This window comes from Ictidomys tridecemlineatus, chromosome 11, assembly GCF_052094955.1.
Source record: "Ictidomys tridecemlineatus isolate mIctTri1 chromosome 11, mIctTri1.hap1, whole genome shotgun sequence".
Classification (NCBI taxonomy): Eukaryota; Metazoa; Chordata; class Mammalia; order Rodentia; family Sciuridae; genus Ictidomys; species Ictidomys tridecemlineatus.
In genome coordinates this window covers 99,635,883-99,655,794 of record NC_135487.1, presented here as the reverse complement: position 1 = coordinate 99,655,794, position 19,912 = coordinate 99,635,883, and the positions used below count along the sequence as shown (strand labels likewise).

Genomic DNA, 19,912 nt, shown 5'->3' with positions numbered 1-19,912 from the left:
TGACCCATCATTATAGTGAAATAGAATGGTTTATATGTGAATTTTCTTTGCAAGAAAACATTAAAGTTTAAAAAAATGAAAGATAATATCAGTACAGTGGAAGCAGAGACTCAATGAACAGACTACTATAGGGAACAGGTAACTAGAGAAGATGGGAATACATGCATTTGAAAAAGACATGGCAATGCTTTGGTCATGGAGGATGAGAGGGATCAGAGATCATTTCTAAGATTTAAGATGATACAATTTGGTTAAAGGTAGGACTATTTCCCTACAGCATAGGAGGAACAAATTTGGAAAAGGAAATGAGGATTCTGGTTTGGTTATGTCACACTTAAACATGGACCATATAGTTGACAATTCTATGCACTAGTATGTCTTTTAAAGGTTGAAAATTTATCCAGAAAAATAAAATTTGGGAACTGTTAGTAAACAGAAAATATTTAAAGTCATGGGACTGAGAGACATGCTAGAGGCTTAGGGTAGAGGTAGAAAATAGAAATGATAGCGACAGAACCTTGGAAAAGAAAATGTGGTATATATACCCAATGGAATATTACTCAGTCTTAAAGAAGAATGAAATTATCACATTTCCAGGTAAATGGACAGGTCTGGATAATATGCTGAGAGAAATAAGCCAATCCCCCCAAAAACAAAGGCCTAATGTTTTCTTAGATATGTGGTTGCTAATTCACAATGGGTGGAGGGGGTCCGGTGGCGAGGGAAGAATAGAGGTACTTTGGTGAAGGCAGAGGGGAATGAAGGGAGCGGAGAGGATATGAAGGTAGGAAGAATAGTAGAATGAATGGAACATTAATATCTTATGTGCATATATGACTACATGACCAGTGTGATCTTATATCATGTACAACCAGAAGAAAGAGAAGTTATACTCCATTTATGTATGATGTTGTCAAAATGCATTCTACTTTCATATATAACTAATTAGAAAAACTTAAAAAGTGGAGAAAATAAAATGTTTGAAACAGAACACTCAGGTAAAATGCAGAAGAATTAAAAAACTAAAGTATGTGTCCAAGGAGATTGTGATCAATTGCGCTGTATAGTATGTGAATGAACAAGTAACAATTGGACGATTATATAAGTCCTTAAGCTAAAATATGTATCCAATATGTATTCTATTCTTTAGGCCATAACTTACTAACAATTTCGATTTTAAATATAGCCACAAAGAAGATCAGTATTATAAATAATAATATTCTCAAAACCATCTTTATACTAAAGTGTCATTAAGTCCAATTGGCCTGTGAGCGTGATATCCTATTTCTTCTATGTGAGCATAATGCCAAGTCCACTTTTTCAGTTTTTTTGTGTGTGTGGGAGGTGGATGGGTACCAGGGATTGAACTCAGGGGCCAGTGAGCCACATCTCCAGCCTTATTTTGTATTTTATTTAGAGACAGGTTCTCACTGAGTTGCTTAGTGCCTCGCTGTTGGTGAGGCTGAATTTCAACTCACAGTTCTCCTGCCTCAGCCTCCTGAGCTACTGCCATTACAAGCATGTGCTGCCATACCCAGCCCCCCATTTTTTTTTAATTGTCTATCTTCCTAAGGAACTTAATGGTTCCCTTCTGTCTGAGTCTGAAGTCAAACTCTACCACATGTTCATTTGGTGCCTGAGTTGTTTACCTCACTTCTAGTATTTAAGAGATTTCCAAGCTATAAGCACTGGAAAGATGATAATGTTCAACCCATTATCAACCTATATAATTAAAAATTTAAAAAAAGATCTAAGCCCTAATTGAAGTAAGGACATCAAACACAATATTGAGTGTTCCCTATTATGACTATTTTGATACCATTTTAAAATTGATCAAATGTTACTTTCTTTCATTAAAAAATATGTTTTATTTTGTTTTGGTTTGGCATGGTTTGGTCTTTAGTTTATCTTGGCTCATCTCAGGGGCAAAGTTGTGATCTTTATCAACTATGAAGCCTCAAGTTCATTGGCTATAGAACGGGTGGTAGAGGACATCTTTTAGATGGGCTTTGCACATCTAAAACTCAACAAATGTTAGCTATCATTTATTTTTCTATTATTACTGTCATATTTCTTATTAACATTACCTTAATGGACTGTTGCAAGATTTAGTCTGACTTATGTAAATATTTATCATGAAAATTAGCACAGAGTAGATGGTAAATCAGTTTGGTTTCTTTCCCTGCAATGCGTATTCCTCCACTTCAACACAGTTCTCCACACTTCACCTTTCTCTGAGTATCACAAATTTCCAATACCTATAATTGAAAATATATATGATTAAAAATAACATCATTGTCTCCGAAGTTAAAATATTAGGAAGACACTGGGTATTTGGGGAGAGAAATGTGATTCTTACAATAAATGTGGGAGAAAAGATGCTGGAGGCAGCAATTAATGTTTTTCTGTGTTAAAAATCCTTCTGAAGTAGCCTATAGTAAAGACACTTCATGGATTCAGATTGAGTTATCCTAAAGAAATAATGATTCTGCTACATTTTATCCCTGAAAGTATGAAATCATAAAATATAATTCTTCATTTCTACAAGGCCATTCATTTTGGAAATCAGTTTAACTTTATCACTATCCTGTGTTTTCATTTAATACAATAAATGAATAATATGTAATTTCATTTCAGGGGTTACCTGCAAGTCGTGTGAGATACAGAGTAGATGATTTGCAGTTTCCTTACCCTGCCAGTATTTTTGATGTAGAGGAAGATTCTGAAAGAGTAATAACTCGAGTCAATCTTAATGAAGAACCAACAACAATTTTTAAGGTCAGTGTGTCATATTCTTCACGCTGTGTATGTGACATTTAACTTTTGATTAAGAGTCTGGCTTAACAGATATCAATATTTTTCCAAAAAAAATTTTAGTTGTTTTTTTTTTAATCAAAAACAATTTTTTTTCTCATAGAAACTTAGCGGGGGCGGGGGGAACAAATAAAAATAAAAACAATCACTTGATATTTTACTTTTGGGAGGTAAGCAGATATTATCATTTTGATCTCTGTCCTTACAATGATTTTCTATATAAATACAAATACATAGCTATGTTTTAAAATAACAATTACATTGTTCATGCTGCTTTTTAGCTCAATGACATTATGTTTTTTTAATCTAATACTGTGTTGTTGGATAATTAGGCTTCTATGAATAATTTTCTAACAATAAAATCTGCTGTTTAGAAACTACTTATGTGGGGCTGAGTACGGGAGTTTAGACAGGGAAGGAAGCGGTACAGTCCCATCCCCCACAGCGGACACTCCACCAAGGGAATCAGCAGTCAGCATCTTGAACAGCTGATATATCCACCCATTCTCCAACAGATCTCAACAACAAAACAGGTGTGTGGCACTCAGCCCATCCCCCATACATCGGGAACTCGCATAAATTCTCTCCTAGGCTTGCCGGGGAGGGAGAATCAGAGTGAGCCTGCATAAAGACTAGGGGGGAACTAGAGGCACCTGACCTGCAACCCCCCTACCCATCTGCAGCCAAAAGGAAACCTGTCTGGCTAGAGCTGGGGGTGGGGCAAGCAGGAAAATCCAAAGGACAGAGTGCCTGGGATCCCAATTGCCAACTGTGGGACCCTGGAGATCCAGGCCCACTGATTCGTGCGGCCTGCCCTGCGGCTACAGAAGGCGTGGCGCTCCAGGGAAGCCATTAATTAGCAAGCAGGGAGAGGCTTGGCTGCGACCAGGTGGAATCCCACCAGCCAAGCCCGCACTGACTCCCGGGCTGAGTACGGGAGTTTAGACGGGGAAGGAAGCGGTACAGTCCCATCCCCCACAGCGGACACTCCACCAAGGGAATCAGCAGTCAGCATCTTGAACAGCTGATATATCCACCCATTCTCCGACAGATCTCAACAACAAAACAGGTGTGTGGCACTCAGCCCATCCCCCATACATTGGGAACTCGCATAAATTCTCTCCTAGGCTTGCCGGGGGAGGGAGAATCAGAGTGAGCCTGCATAAAGACTAGGGGGGAACTAGAGGCACCTGACCTGCAACCCCCCCTACCCATCTGCAGCCAAAAGGAAACCTGTCTAGCTAGAGCTGGGGGAGGGGCAAGCAGGAAAATCCAAAGGACAGAGTGCCTGGGAACCCAATTGTCAACTGTGGGACCCCGGAGATCCAGGCCCACTGATTCGTGCGGCCTGCCCTGCGGCTACAGAAGGCTAGCAGGAGAAACCAGGAAGCTAGCGGCAAGGCCCTCCAGACTGGGCAGCTGGAAATTGCAGGCCCGCCGGCGACAGTTCACCCACTGCCCGCATAGCTGGGCGGTAGGAGAACACCCGGCTGCAGGTGACCGATCACCCGCCCGCGGCCTGTGATACTGGGCGGCTAGAGACCACCTGCCTGCCGTGACTGGGAGCTGAAATCAAACAGAGACAGTCCAGTCACACCACCTCATCAGGACACCCAGGCAAGGAACTGGGGCCGGTCATAGCAAAGTAGTGTCGTCACTGGAGCTGGGACGTCGGATCTTCCTTCACAGTGGAATCCACGTCAGCAGGCATAGTTTAACAACACTAAGGAGAGGCATCAGAGTAAAACAGAACCAAAACAAATCTATAGAAGAGAGTAGAAACACGACAATCAAATAGAGCTGGAAAGCAACGGGGACAACATGAGAAAACAAGGGAAAAAAGGAGTACAAACAATGCAAGACAACTTAATTCTACAAGAGGACATAGAAACATCAGAAGCAGGGATAGGGAAAGAACTCAAGGCATACCTAACTCAAATGGAAAGGAATATTAGAGAAGACATGAGACAGCAAGTCCAAGCAATAAAAATATATTTTGAAAATGAATTAAACAAACAAATTCAAATGGCAAAGAACGAGCTCTACCAGGAGATAGAGATCTTAAAAAAGAATCAAACTATAATCCTAGAATTGCAGGAAACTATAAACCAAATTAAAAACTCAAACGAGAATATTACAAATAGACTTGATCAAGTAGAAGTCAGAACATCAGATAATGAAGACAAGGTTTATCAACTTGAAAAGAGTATAGTCAACACAGAAAAGATGCTTAAATCCCACAAGCAATCTATTCAAGAGATATGGGATGTCATTAAAAAACCAAATTTGAGAGTCATCGGGATAGAAGAAGGCACAGAGATTCAAGCCAAAGGAATGGACAGCATATTAAATGAAATAATTGTAGAAAACTTCCCAGAGATGAAAGATGGAATGGATTGCCAAATCCTGGAAGCCTACAGGACCCCAAACATTCAAAACTATAATAGACCAACTCCAAGACACATAATTATGAAGATAGCCAACATACAGGACAAGGAGAGAATATTAAAAGCTACCAGAGAAAAGAGACAGATTACATTCAGGGGTAAACCAATTAGGTTAACGACTGATTTCTCAGCCCAGACTTTGAAAGCGAGAAGATCCTGGAACAATGTATTTCAAACGCTGAAAAATAATGGATTTCAACCAAGAATACTGTATCCAGCAAAATTGAGCTTCAGATTTGACAACGAAATTAAAATCTTTCACGATAAACAAAAGCTAAAAGAATTTGCAGCAAGAAAACCAGCACTGCAAAGCATTCTGAGCAATATACTACAAGAAGAGGAATTGAAAAATAGTGCCCAAAACTAACAACAAGAGGTATCTCAGTAAAGGAGGAGGAAAATAACCAAAAAAAGTAAAACTAGCCAAACTAAAATAAATAAATAAAGAAGCATGACTGGAAGTACAAATCATATTTCAATTGTAACTTTAAATGTTAATGGCCTAAACTCACCAATCAAGAGACATAGGCTAGCAACCTGGATCAAAAAAACAAATCCAACAATATGCTGCCTTCAGGAGACTCATATGATAGGAAAAGACATACACAGGCTGAAGGTAAAAGGTTGGGAAAAATCATACCACTCACATGGCCCTCGGAAGCAAGCAGGAGTGGCCATACTCATATCAAATAAAATCAACTTCAAACCTAAGTTAATTAAGAAGGATAAAGAAGGACACTATATACTGTTAAAAGGGACCATCCACCAACAAGACATAACAATTATCAATTTGTATGCACCAAACAATGGAGCTGCAATCTACATAAAACAAACGCTCCTCAAGTTCAAGAGTCAAATAGACCATAACACAATAATTACGGGTGACTTCAACACACCGCTCTCGCCATTAGACAGATCCTCTAGACAAAAACTGAATAAAGAAACTATAGAACTCAACAGCACAATCAATAACCTAGACCTAACTGACATATATAGAATATACCAACCATCATCAAGTGGATACACGTTCTTCTCAGCAGCACATGGATCCTACTCAAAAATAGACCATATATTATGCCATAAGGCAAATCTTAGTAAATATAAAAGTGTGGAGATAATACCATGCACCATATCTGACCATAATGGAATGAAATTGGAAATCAATGATAAAAAAAGGAAGGAGAAATCCTACACCACATGGAAAATGAACAATATGTTATTGAATGATCAATGGGTTACAGAAGACATAAAGGAAGAGATAAAAAAATTCTTAGAGTCAAATGATAATACAGACACAACATACCGGAATCTATGGGACACAATGAAAGCAGTTTTAAGAGGGAAATTCATATCCTGGAGTTCTTTCATCAAAAAAAGAAAAAAACAACAAATAAATGAACTCACACTACACCTCAAAAACCTAGAAAAGGAAGAACAAAACAACAGCAATTGTAGTAGAAGACAAGAAATAATTAAAATTAGAGCAGAAATAAACGAAATTGAAACCAAAAAAAACCATTGAAAAAATTGATAAAACTAAAAGTTGGTTCTTTGAAAAAATAAATAAGATAGACAAGCCCTTAGCTATGCTAACAAAAAGAAGAAGAGAGAGAACTCAAATTACTAATATACGGGATGAAAAAGGCAATATCACAACCGACACTACAGAAATACAGAAGATAATTAGAAAGTATTTTGAAACCCTATATTCTAATAAAATAGAAGATAGCGAGGATATCGATAAATTTCTTAAGGCATATGATTTGCCCAGATTGAGACAGGAAGACACACACAATTTAAACAGACCAATAACAAAGGAAGAAATAGAAGAAGCCATCAAAAGACTACCAACCAAGAAAAGCACTGGACCTGATGGGTATACAGCGGAGTTCTACAAAACCTTCAAAGAAGAACTAATACCAATACTTTTCAAACTATTTCAAGAAATAGAAAAAGAAGGAGCTCTTCCAAATTCATTCTATGAGGCCAACATCACCCTGATCCCAAAACCAGACAAAGACACTTCAAAGAAAGAAAACTACAGACCAATATCTCTAATGAACTTGGATGCAAAAATTCTCAATAAAATTCTGGCGAATCGAATACAAAAACATATCAGAAAACTTGTGCACCATGATCAAGTAGGATTCATCCCTGGGATGCAAGGCTGGTTCAATATACGGAAATCAATACATGCTATTCACCACATCAATAGGCTTAAAGACAAGAACCATATGATCATCTCGATAGATGCAGAAAAAGCATTTGACAAAATACAACATCCCTTTATGTTCAAAACATTAGAAAAACTAGGGATATCAGGAACTTACCTCAACATTGTAAAAGCTATATATGCTAAACCTCAGGCTAGCATCATCCTAAACGGAGAAAAACTGAAGGCATTCCCTCTAAAATCTGGAACAAGACAGGGATGTCCTCTATCACCACTTCTATTTAATTTAGTTCTCGAAGTACTAGCCAGAGCAATTAGACAGACAAAAGAAATTAAAGGCATAAAAATAGGAAAAGAAGAAATTAAATTATCGCTATTTGCAGATGACATGATAATTTACTTAACAGACCCAAAAGGATCTACAAAGAAGCTGCTAGAGTTAATAAATGAATTCAGCAAAGTGGCAGGATATAAAATCAACACGCACAAATCAAAGGCATTCCTGTATATCAGCAACAAAGCCTCTGAAATGGAAATAAGGAAAACCACTCCATTCACAATATCCTCAAAGAAAATAAGATACTTGGGAATCAACCTAACAAAAGAGGTGAAAGATTTATACAATGAAAACTACAGAACCTTAAAGAGAAAGATAGAAGAAGATCTCAGAAGATGGAAAAATGTACCCTGTTCATGGATAGGCAGAACTAACATCATCAAAATGGCGATATTACCCAAAGTTCTCTACAGGTTTAATGCGATGCCAATCAGAATCCCAAAGACATTTCTTGTAGAAATAGATAAAGCAATCATGAAATTCATATGGAAAAACAAAAGACCCAGAATAGAAAAAGCAATTCTAAGCAGGAAGTGTGAATCTGGAGGTATAGCGATACCAGAGCTCAAACTGTACTACAAAGCAATAGTAACGAAAACAGCATGGTACTGGTACCAAAACAGGCAGGTGGACCAATGGTACAGAATAGAGGACACAGAGACTAATCCACAAAGTTACAACTATCTTATATTTGATAAAGGGGCTAAAAACATGCAATGGAGGAAGGATAGCATCTTCAACAAATGGTGCTGGGAAAATTGGAAATCCATATGCAACAAAATGAAATTGAATCCCTTTCTCTCGCCAGCCACAAAAGTTAACTCAAAATGGATCAAGGAGCTAGATATAAAAACAGAGACACTGCGTCTGATAGAAGGAAAAGTTGGCTACGATCTACATATTGTGGGGTCGGGCTCCAAATTCCTTAATAGAACGCCCGTAGCCCAAGAGTTAATGACAAGATTAAATAAATGGGACCTACTTAAACTAAAAAGTTTTTTCTCAGTAAGAGAAACAGTAAAAGAGGTAAATAGAGAGCCTACATCCTGGGAACAAATTTTTACCCCTCACACCTCAGATAGAGCCCTAATATCCAGAATGTACAAAGAACTCAAAAAATTAAACAATAAGATAACAAATAATCCAATCAACAAATGGGCCAAGGACCTGAACAGACACTTCTCAGAGGAGGACATACAATCAATCCACAAGCACATGAGAAAATGCTCACCATCTCTAGCAATCAGAGAAATGCAAATCAAAACCACCCTAAGATACCATTTCACTCCTGTAAGATTGGCAGCCATTATGAAGTCAAACAACAATAAGTGTTGGCGAGGATGTGGGGAAAAGGGCACACTTGTTCACTGCTGGTGGGACTGCAAAATGGTGAGGCCAATTTGGAAAGCAGTATGGAGATTCCTGGGAAAGCTGGGAATGGATCCACCATTTGACCCAGCTATTGCCCTTCTTGGACTATTCCATGAGGACCTTAAAAGAGCACACTATACGGATACGGCCACATCAATGATTATAGCAGCACAATTCACAATAGCTAGACTGTGGAACCAACCTAGATGCCCTTCAATAGATGAGTGGATAAAAAAATTGTGGCAGCTATACACAATGGAGTATTATGCAACACTAAGAAACGACAAAATCATAGAATTTGCAGGGAAATGGATGGCATTAGAGCAGATTATGCTAAGTGAAGCTAGCCAAGCCCTAAAAAACAAATGTCAAATGTCTTCTTTGATATAAAGAGAGCCACTAAGAATAGAACAGGAAGGAAGAGCATGAGGAAAAGACTAACAGTAAACTAAGACGAATGGGGGGAGAGAAAGGAAGAGAGAAGGGAAAACATATGGAAATGGTAGGAGACCTTCAGTGATACACAAAATTATAAGAGGTTATGAGGGGCAAGGGGGTGGGGGGAAAAAAGGGGAGAGAATTGAACAACAGCAGAGGAGGTAGAGAGGGAAGATGGGAGGGGAGGGGAGGGGAGGGGGGATAGTAGGGGATAGGAAAGGTAGCAGAATACAACAGTCACTAATATACCATTATGTAAAAATGTGAGTATGTAACAGAAGTGAGTCTGTATTATGTATTTGGGGAGTTCAAAACCCAATTGAGTCGAATGTATGAAAGATGATATGTCTTGAGCTCTGTAATGTTTTGAACAATCAATAAAAAAAAAAAGCAAAAAAAAAAAAAAAAAAAGAAACTACTTATGTGACAATCATTCGCCACTTGCTAACTTTTTTCTTTAAGATAAGTACCCATAAACAGAAGTGTTAAATCAAATTCATGTATTGTTGATAACTTATGCATCTGGAAAATTTGAAAAGAAAACTACCTTCACTTTACATTCTCCATCATTTAGAAGAACACCCGTTTTCATAGGATCACTGCACTCTTTATATTATTGTTTTTTTTAAGTTTTTTTTTATTGGTTGTTCACAAAATTACAAAGCTCTTGACATATCATATTTCATACATTAGATTGAAGTGGGTTATGAACTCCCAATTTTACCCCAAATGCAGATTGCAGAATCACGTCGGTTACACATCCACAATTTTACATAATGCCCAATTAGTAATATATTATTGTTTTAAATCTTTGCATGTCTGCTAGAGCTCTTTGGGTTTTGTTCTATTTCATGCTTCTTGAAATACTCATGAAATAGAACATATAATTACCTCTTTTCTTTTTCACATTTTTATAACATAGCCAATAAATAATGCCTGTTTCTACATGTCAAGAAAATATTGAACAATATATTTTCTATTATCAAAAGTAATAAATTCCTTAAATGTTTGGGAATTTCAATTTTTAATAGTTACTGAGGATAATAACACTTAGAATATAGTCTTTAAAGCTATATTAACAAAAGACTTTTCCAGTTACTCTTCTGAGTATCTATGAGCACCCTGTCTCATATCATTTAATCATTGTTTGAAATAATCGCTCTGTTTTTAAACTAGTATTAACTCAGAAAGCAAATTGTGGTTCTCATGATAATCTTGGTTATGGTCTTCTGTGACCTAGGTAGAATTACTTTAGTAACTTGCAGCTTCCAGGGAGATATGTATTCCAGGGAAACATAAGTAGGAAAGTGTTTAAGATGTCTTAAGATAAGCATTAAAGTTCTTCTTGGTGCAGTATAGGTTATTGAAGTAAATACTCAATTATAAAAGTATTGCATTAATAAATAACATAGTTATCACATTCACAAAACTAATGATTTCATCTAATTCATATTATTTGAACAATTTCTGCAATACTGTATAAACTTGGTTATAATTTATAGATTTTATTTATAGTATTGTATAGCAAGTGAGTTAAACTATAAAGATTTCCAATTTTGTTCTCTAGAGTAAAATATTTTGCCCTGTAAACTTGCAGACAACTAATTCACTGGAAAAATTAATTTATTTTTATAAACAAGCTAATTAGCTTTTTGCCATTGATGTGACTGAATTTAACACTTTTTAAATGGTTGTGGTGGTGCTATAAAAGCACATGCTTTTACCATACACAGCAGAGGAATGGAAAAATAGATTTTATAATTAAAGAGATAGAGTATTGTATGCCTGTTTTCCTGATAGCTACTTTTTTTAACCTATAGAGTTAGTAATTTCTTTGTGATTGTTTTCTCAGACAAATAAAAATCACATCTACCTGGACATATTATTGTGAAAAATCAAAATGAAAATGTAGCATATTCCATGTAGTACCTAGTATCTCATGGCCATAAGATAAGGGTCAGTTTTCTCTCCTAGAAGCAGGCAGCCCAATCACTAAAATCATATGTGTATCATTGTATGTTTATAATTTTTAACATGAATTTTTTTTTAAGTTGTTGGTTGTTGCTTTTGATGATGGTGAGCCTGTGATGTCCAGCAGTGCCACAGTGAAAATTCTTGTCTTACATCCTGGAGAAATTCCACGGTTCACACAAGAGGAATATAGGTACTTATTTCTATAAAATTTTTAAATATATAAAGTCTTCAGGGTTTCATATCTTAGAAACATCTTCATTCCAGTATTGATGTTTAAATTCCTTAGAAAAAATATTTTTATATTTATTATCTTAGAATTTTGAGCTGAATTCTTGATATATACCTCCCACAATGACCCTGTGGTCTTATTTATATTGGAAGAGCCAATCAAATCATTATATTTCAGGATAATCAAATTATACTCATTTAGTTAGGGTAGATGTGTTACTAGGTTTTTGTCACTGTAACCAAAATACCTGATGAGAACAATTCAGAGGAGGAAAAATTTATGTTGGTTCACTGTTTCAAAGTTTAGTCCATTGTCACTTGACTTCATTGCTTTTGGGCTAAAATCAGGCAGAACTTCCTCAGAGAAGGTCATGTTGGAAGAGCACTGCTCCACTCAAGGTGGCTAGGAAGCAGAGAGAGGTAGAAGAAGGGGCCACAGGCAAGGTACACTCTTCCAGGGCACACCCCAGGTGACCTAGCAACTCCAGCCATGCCCCACCTGCCTACAGTTACATTCCTGATAGTCCATTCAAAATAGATTGGTCAGATTTGCTTAGAGTTCTCATATAATCAAATCATTTTACCTCTGAATACTTCTGTATTAACACAGGAGCTTTTGGGGGATAACTTATATCCAAACTATAACATTAGGTTAGACCACTGTAAAAGGAAACTTGTAAATTTTAGTGGCTAGATTCTTTAAATCAAAAGCATGCATTTTTTTCCCAGTAAAGTGCAAGGTTAACACTTGGTATTGGCAGTAGTTGAAATATGCAGTCCTCCATGCAGTCATGCAACACCAACTCAGGGATTATCATCTCTTACATTCTTTAAAAAATAATGTCAATCATTGTGATTTTAGTCAGCAGAAAGATGGAGACAGGCAGATGCTCACATCCAGAAATTTCTTCAACAAAGTTGGGAATTGTACATTTTATTTGTGCTCACATTTCTTCTGAAATTTCAGACACAGGTCCACACTTAAGTATAGTAGGCCAGAGAAATGTTGTTCTATGCTACATAATTAAATTAATTCTTCTTCCATCATTAAGGAAAAGGGAAAGTGATAAAACATTTATTTTCAAGAGCATTTAGCACTTATTCATGGTAAAAGCTTTCAAAACCATTTTTTGGCTTTGTGAAATGTACAGTAAAATATTGCTACCTATTGTACACACCACTGGTATTAATAGTCAATCTACTGGACAATAGCACACCAGGACTTCTTATCCTATTTGTTACTTATTTCCTATTCATCAATTTATCTCTTCATTCTGCCTAATCTTCCCAACTTCTGGTAACTATCATTCTACTCTCCCTCCACCAAAGCTCATGTGTAAGACAATGCAAGACAATTTAACCTAATCAGTGCATTATATGCTGATAGAGAGTAACTGGGTGATAACTCTTGGCAGGTAGGAAGGTAGGTTGTGGTGGGAGCAGATGGGTCATTGGGAAAATGCCTTTGGAGTATATATTTTGTTCCTGGAGAGCAGAGTTAGCTCTCTCTGCTTCCTGGTGCCACATCCCAAACTGCTTTCCTCCTCTGTTGTGCCCTTCTTCCTTAACCGTCTGCCTTATCTCACAGAGCAGTGGAATTGGCCATCTATGGCCTGAGACTTCTGAAACTGTGAACCCCAAACAAACTTTTCCTCCTCTGAAATTGTTCTGCTTAGGTCTTTTGGGCACAGCAATGAAAAAAACACCTGATTAAAAGCAGCATCTATGAAATCAGCTTTTAAGATTGCACATATAAGTGAGGTACCTGGAACTTGTCTTCCGGTGCCTGGTTATGTCACTCAACATAATGATCTCCAGTTCATCCAAACATAGGAAATAGAAATGGTGTGTTGAAGATCTCTGCCCTCCCATGTTCACTGTAGCACAATAGCCAAGGAATGGAAATAACCTTAATGCCCCTCAACTGATGAGTAAATAAAGTACGATACATATGCACAATGGAATAACTCTCACCTATAAACCAAAACAAAATCCTGTCATTTGTGACATCCATATTTTAAACTATGCTTCTTTAATATCTTACCTTTGTGTGTGTGTGTGTGTGTGTGTGTGTATGTGTGTGTGTGTGTGTGTGTGTGTGTGTGTTGGGGGGGATACCAGTGATTGAACTCGAGGGCACTTAACCACTGAGCCACAGCCTATTTAGAGACAGGGTCTCACTGAATTGCTTAGTCCCTTCCTTTTGCTGAGGCTCACTTTGAACTCAAGAACCTCCTTCCACCGTCTCCTAAACCACTGGGATTACAGGCATGTGACACTTCACTCAGCTCAGTATCTCATTTGGACAAACAAAGACATGTCAATAATATTATTGTCTTCAAGTTTTTATATCCTATGTCATCACTCTTCATTTTTCCTCTCCTACTGTTGCCTGAAACAAATGTCTTGAAGAGTTAATGCCATTTTATATTCTGTGTTGTTCAAACATCTCTGTCTTTGTCCTTCTCAACATCACCTCCAGCTTAAATCTTTCTTCCTCTTTATTTCTTTTTTTCGATCTTTTCAGTAATTAAGTTCAAGCAATAACTCCTATGTCAAGAGGTATGGGTTAGCATTAAAATAATGAAGAAGTTTTAAAAATATTTACCCTCGTATATTTTTTTGTTGTTGTTGTTTGTGGTGCTGGAATATGAACCCATGGCCTTGTGCATGTAAGGCAAACACTCTACCAACTGAACTAAATCCCCAGCCCTACCCTTATATCTTTGTTTAAACCATTTTTCACAATTTGGCTTTCCTTTAAAATTGAGAAAAATAGATTAATCTTATTCTGTTTTCAAACTCATATCACATAATGGATGGAACAGATCATGTAGATTTTTTGGTGGACCTAATAATTTACTATTTGATTTAGAAAATAGTCTTGACACAAAGTTGACTGGGCTCCTTTGTTGTTGTTGTTGTTTTTGTTTATCTTACAGTTGTGAGGAGCTTGTTCCTTTCAATCTTCTGATGAATGTGGATGCTGGAAAATTGTTCCCTACATTGATATTACTATTACTACATTTATTCTTTTGAAGTATTCTTTATGCATCTTCTCTGAGCTTCCAAATTTTTAGCATTCACTTCTTCTTTCAAGTATTTGACTGAAACTAAGTAAAACCCTTAAGAGAGTGTGGAAAATAATACTCTCCAATCATTTATTAGCAATTATCTTGACTAGGACTGGGCTTAAGAAAGAGAACTTTGTAAACCTAGTCATCTCTGTCATTTTTCTGTAACATATACATGAATAAATATGCATTGTTTATCAATTTATTCATGTTTATTTTAACATATAAATATATAAAGATATTATAATATGTTAAATTTCTACATTAATGTTCATTAAATTTCTTTCTCTTCAATCTTTCTTGAAACTTTCTAAATATTTAGAAACTTACTACATACATATCATTTTAGAATGTATATTATTTTACAGAAAAATAAATAATTCTTGTATTAATTTCCTTAATGTCCTATGTTATTTTAATATGAGATTTGACAAGTAGTAATTTCTTTAGGGAGATACTCCATTTGAGAAAATTGAGAAAGAAGGAAAATAAGACCAGGAAAACCTTAAGACCAGAATATACTGTGAACCCAAGAAGGAGGAATTACTAGGCACAAACACCCTTGACTACTGTGTAATTGAAGTGACTACTGTGTCATTTAAGTGTGGTTTCACAAGACAGTAAGGTGATCTTCAAGCAATAGACAAACATCAGATAAATTACTTCTCTTCTAGGAAGGAACCTGTTTTACCATCTCTATTTTCCATTAGTAATTGCTAGTGTCCCATAGCAAATATGTGTTTCATCCAAACACAGCAACAGCTTTCAAAGCACAGCAACTAGGATATTGGTCAACTGTGCTCCCTGAAGATGAACATCTACAAGGCATATACTCATTGCCAACAAATGTCTGTATTTGATGAGAGACTCCAATCTTTTATCCCTTGGGATCTTCTGGGAAATAGTTATATCATTAAGAGTAAATTATTTAATAAATCTCTCATTAATGTATACAGATACATAAAATTTTAATAATATTTAAACAAATAATATTTCCTCAGAATAGATGGACTCCTGTAGGTCAAATGTGTTAGCATTCTGAAGAACGGCATTTGACCTTCATCTTGGGATGATAGACTAAGTCTTATACACACTGGAATTTACTTGTCATCAGCTTCAGAAGCAAATATCATGGAAAGGTCAACATGTCTGAAATACATCATGCAGTCTAGATGTGAATATTGATTTGGGGTAGGAAATGCAATATCCAACCCCACAATTACACAATTTATCCAAAAATTAATCAAAGATATCATTTACAAATAGTCCAAAAAAAAAAAAAAGAAAAAAAATGCCACCTATATAGGCATATCTTTGACATCCTCTCAAAATGAGAATGTAGCAACTTTTATCATTAATCGTTTCTTACATTTAAGGTCATATTTATATTCATTTTTCAAGATTCGTGTATCTAAAAATATAATTTCCATAAATACAAAAGTTCAACAGTTTTATTGTACATATAAATAGGAGAAAGGTCAAATATTCCTGAGGCATTCTGGATAACTTATTGAACAAGTTGATATTTTGCTAACCCTAGAGAAAATACTGGGTTGTTTTTCAATTTCTAGTATTCAAATTTAATACATCAAATCCAAAGCAAGAATATGATACATATGTACATCTTGACATTTTCCAAAATCAAAAACCCTTTAAAAATATTTCAATTTCCCTACTGCAGTTAAAACAAAATTTGTATATTGTTGATTAATATGAATTAATTTTGTAATAATATGAATTAACTTTGTAATGACAATTCAATATGGTATGCATTTTATATTTAAAATTAGACTTTAGAACCCTTATACCAAAAAATAAAATCAGACTAGATTTTTAAAAGAATTAATAGTATACCTCCCTCTGTGGCATTCCAGAGGAAAGTATAATTTGTAATCCAGAGGTATAATATAGTATGGTAAATTTTTACATAATATAGTATGAAAAATAAAAACAGTGTAATCACAATCACCAAGAAAATATAATCAAGCAGGTCTAGTTATCATCTCATTATTCAAAAGAATTAAAACTACTTTACATTGAGAAAAATTGTAACATTTATATTTTTTATAAAATTTATATTAATTTTTATTAAATGACAAATTTGGACATAGAAATTTTAAAATTTTTAACCAACTAAGACAATATGTACATAGAATCATTGATCGTGATTGCAAAGACTGTAAAAGAGAAAAGAAAGCTACCTGCAAATTATTAATGTAAAATAAAATAAGTTTATTTGCAGAGACCATCACTTGATTACTAAAGTTGTTCTCTATTTTAATTCAGATTTATTGTCCAATATAAGAGCTGACGTTACCTGAAGATGATCTTTCCTGTCTTTTCATGGCATTGTTGAATTCTTTCTACAAACATAATAGATGTAGCCTCTTTATTCAAAAAATGACTGTACAATCCTCATTGCAGCTTTCATTAGGCTTTCTCAGAATCCACGAGGAATTGAATTTTCCGTCACAAATTCAAGGTTGTGCATGGTTTCACATTTGCTTATGTTTCAGAATAAAGCAAGTCTTCCAGCAACAAAGGATGCAAATTTTCAACAATTCATTTTAAATCCATTTTAAAATTAGGACTGGTGTTTTAATATAAATAGTTGTAAGGATTTCATTCTTCTTTCATTACATTATATCTATGGATATTTCGTTTCAAGTGAACACATTATGAGGTACATTGATTTTATTTCATTGCTAATTAATGCAGACATATTTTTGAGGCAAAATAGCACACTAGTTAGAGTCCTAAGGCAATGAGTTTAGAGGAGTAGTTAAAGCCAGATTGTAGAAGATACTTATGAGCCATTCAGAGGACTTTGTTCACTGACACAGAGAAATTTGGAAACAGTGAATGTTGTGAACACTCAAAATGCATATGCAGAGGCTCTTTAAGGAAGGTCACTCTGCACTTCCATGGTTTGTATAAAAGCAGATTTTCATATATATTAAATGTTGATTCACAATCATGATTTTTTGGGAGGAGTGGGGGTACTAGGGATTGAACTCAGGGGCACTCAAGCACTCAGCCACATTCCCAGGCCTTTTGTGTTTTATTTAGAGATAGAGTCTCACGGACTTGCTTAGCACCTTGATTTTGCTGAGGCTGGTTTTGAACTCCTGATCCTTCTGCCTCGGCCTCCTGAGCTGCTAGGATTACAGGTGTGCACCAGCATGCCCAGCTCATGACATTTTTATCATCAGTTTACAATGGTGAAGTTCTTCATCTCCGATCTCCTCAATTTTAAACTGCAATGCCATTTAATTAATCTTCTAATACTGCATTTTATATCTTTTAAACTTTTCTTTCTATATCATTAGACAATACATTGAAACAAAAATCACATGCATTGAAAGAATGATAGGAGAAGACATGCAAGCAACTGCAGAGAAAGCAGAAATTACTATGCTAATGTCAAACAATGAATGATTAAAAACAGAATTCTGATTATGTATATGCTTTCTCTCACCTAATGGATTGTATATTTCTTAAGGGAGAGCACTAGTATTCTTACTATATCCATATGGTCTAGGATAGTTAACATTCTATGATTTATCAGCCAAAGCAAGGCATTTGGAGAGTAAACACTCTGTCTAGAGTGATGGGCAAGGACTAGCATTGATAAACAGAACCATATGGTCATTGGTGTCTCTAAATACAGTACTGGACTCATGACAGGTAACTTGTAACTGCTTGGTGACCTACTGACTTGATGTTTGGGAATTGTGTCTTATTCAATGGAGATTTCTTTTTCTGTATGTGTATCAGTTTCTTATTGCCATATAAATTACCTTCTAAACCCAATGATGTAAAACAATAAATTTCTATTTTTTTAGAATTTCATGAGATGGCTAAGTATTCCTGGTGTGGATTTAAACCTCAAGGAAGAATTTACTAAAGGTCATTCCAATTAGAGAGAGAGAGACCAAAGCTATTCTGAACTTAACTCAGCTGAAACAAATGACTAGGGAGTATTAAGAGCAGAAAGGAGGCCATCCACCTTTGCTAATTTTCTTACCCCAAAGGAAAGGCAAATGACCTCCTATCTTCATGACTAGAGGTGATTTTTCTACTTAGAGCAAGGAATCCATCAGAGTTATTTCCCTACACTTCCAGAGAAACCAAAGGGATGACCTACAGCTTACTGACAAAGCCATTGCTCAATTATAAACCTAGAAAGAACTTTTTTTTTTTAATGTTTACCTCTCAAAGGGGCTGAAGAAACCTGCTTAAATTGTAATGGAGCTGAGAAAACATTAAAAATTATCTTGGTCCCTATATACTTAGCTTGTGGATGGGATGGTGGTTCCGATTTGAGAAAGTGACTGGGTTTCTCTCTGTACCCTTAATCTTCCATGCATAAGAAAGGTAGACTGGGTGATTTTACCTGCTACTCAGGACTGAGTGGAAGCCTTGGGGCTCAGAGTTTAAGGCTGAAAGTCACACAATCTTCCCCCAGTCTAAAACTCCCACCACACACATACCCCAAATTATTTTGATCAAAGCAACACACAGGACCACCCTAAATTCAAATAGAAGCAAAGTAAATTCTCCTTCCTGATAGGATGAACAGAAATATTTGTAACAAAGTTTTTAACTGGCATAAAAAATTAAACATACTTACAGGATACTGTGTGATCTTTTGATGCATGTGTATATTGTATAATGGGTTCAAAATATTCACCACAGTCTATCTTCTGTTCCCCGTTATTTACATTTCCGCCATATGCAAAGCAACAGCTGGGCTTCTTGGCACATGCCTGTAATCCTAGCTACTAGGGAAACATTTGCAAGAGTATTGTGAGTTCAAAGCCAGCCTCATCATGTTACCAAGGCCCTGAGAAACTTAGCAAGACACTGTCTCTAGATTTTTTTTTTAACAAGGGCGAGGGATGTGGTTCATTGGAAAAGCACCCCTTGGTTCAATCCCAGGTACCAAAAAAATAAACAAACAAATAAATATACAGAAAAACAAACATTTGGGTCTTTAGGATCTCCAATAATTTTATTCCATTAAAAAATCAGTCTTGAATTCAGAATCATATCA

At 35.9% G+C, this 19,912-nt stretch overlaps 1 protein-coding gene across 1 annotated transcript in view; it reads left to right on the top strand.

Annotated features, from left to right (window-relative positions):
• Positions 1-19,912, top strand: part of LOC120885679 (protocadherin-15-like) — a 189,507-nt gene that overhangs the window by 74,987 nt on the left and 94,608 nt on the right. The window contains 2 exon segments of the mRNA XM_078027797.1: positions 2,638-2,778; positions 11,632-11,744. Coding sequence (XP_077883923.1) covers positions 2,638-2,778; positions 11,632-11,744 — 254 coding nt within the window.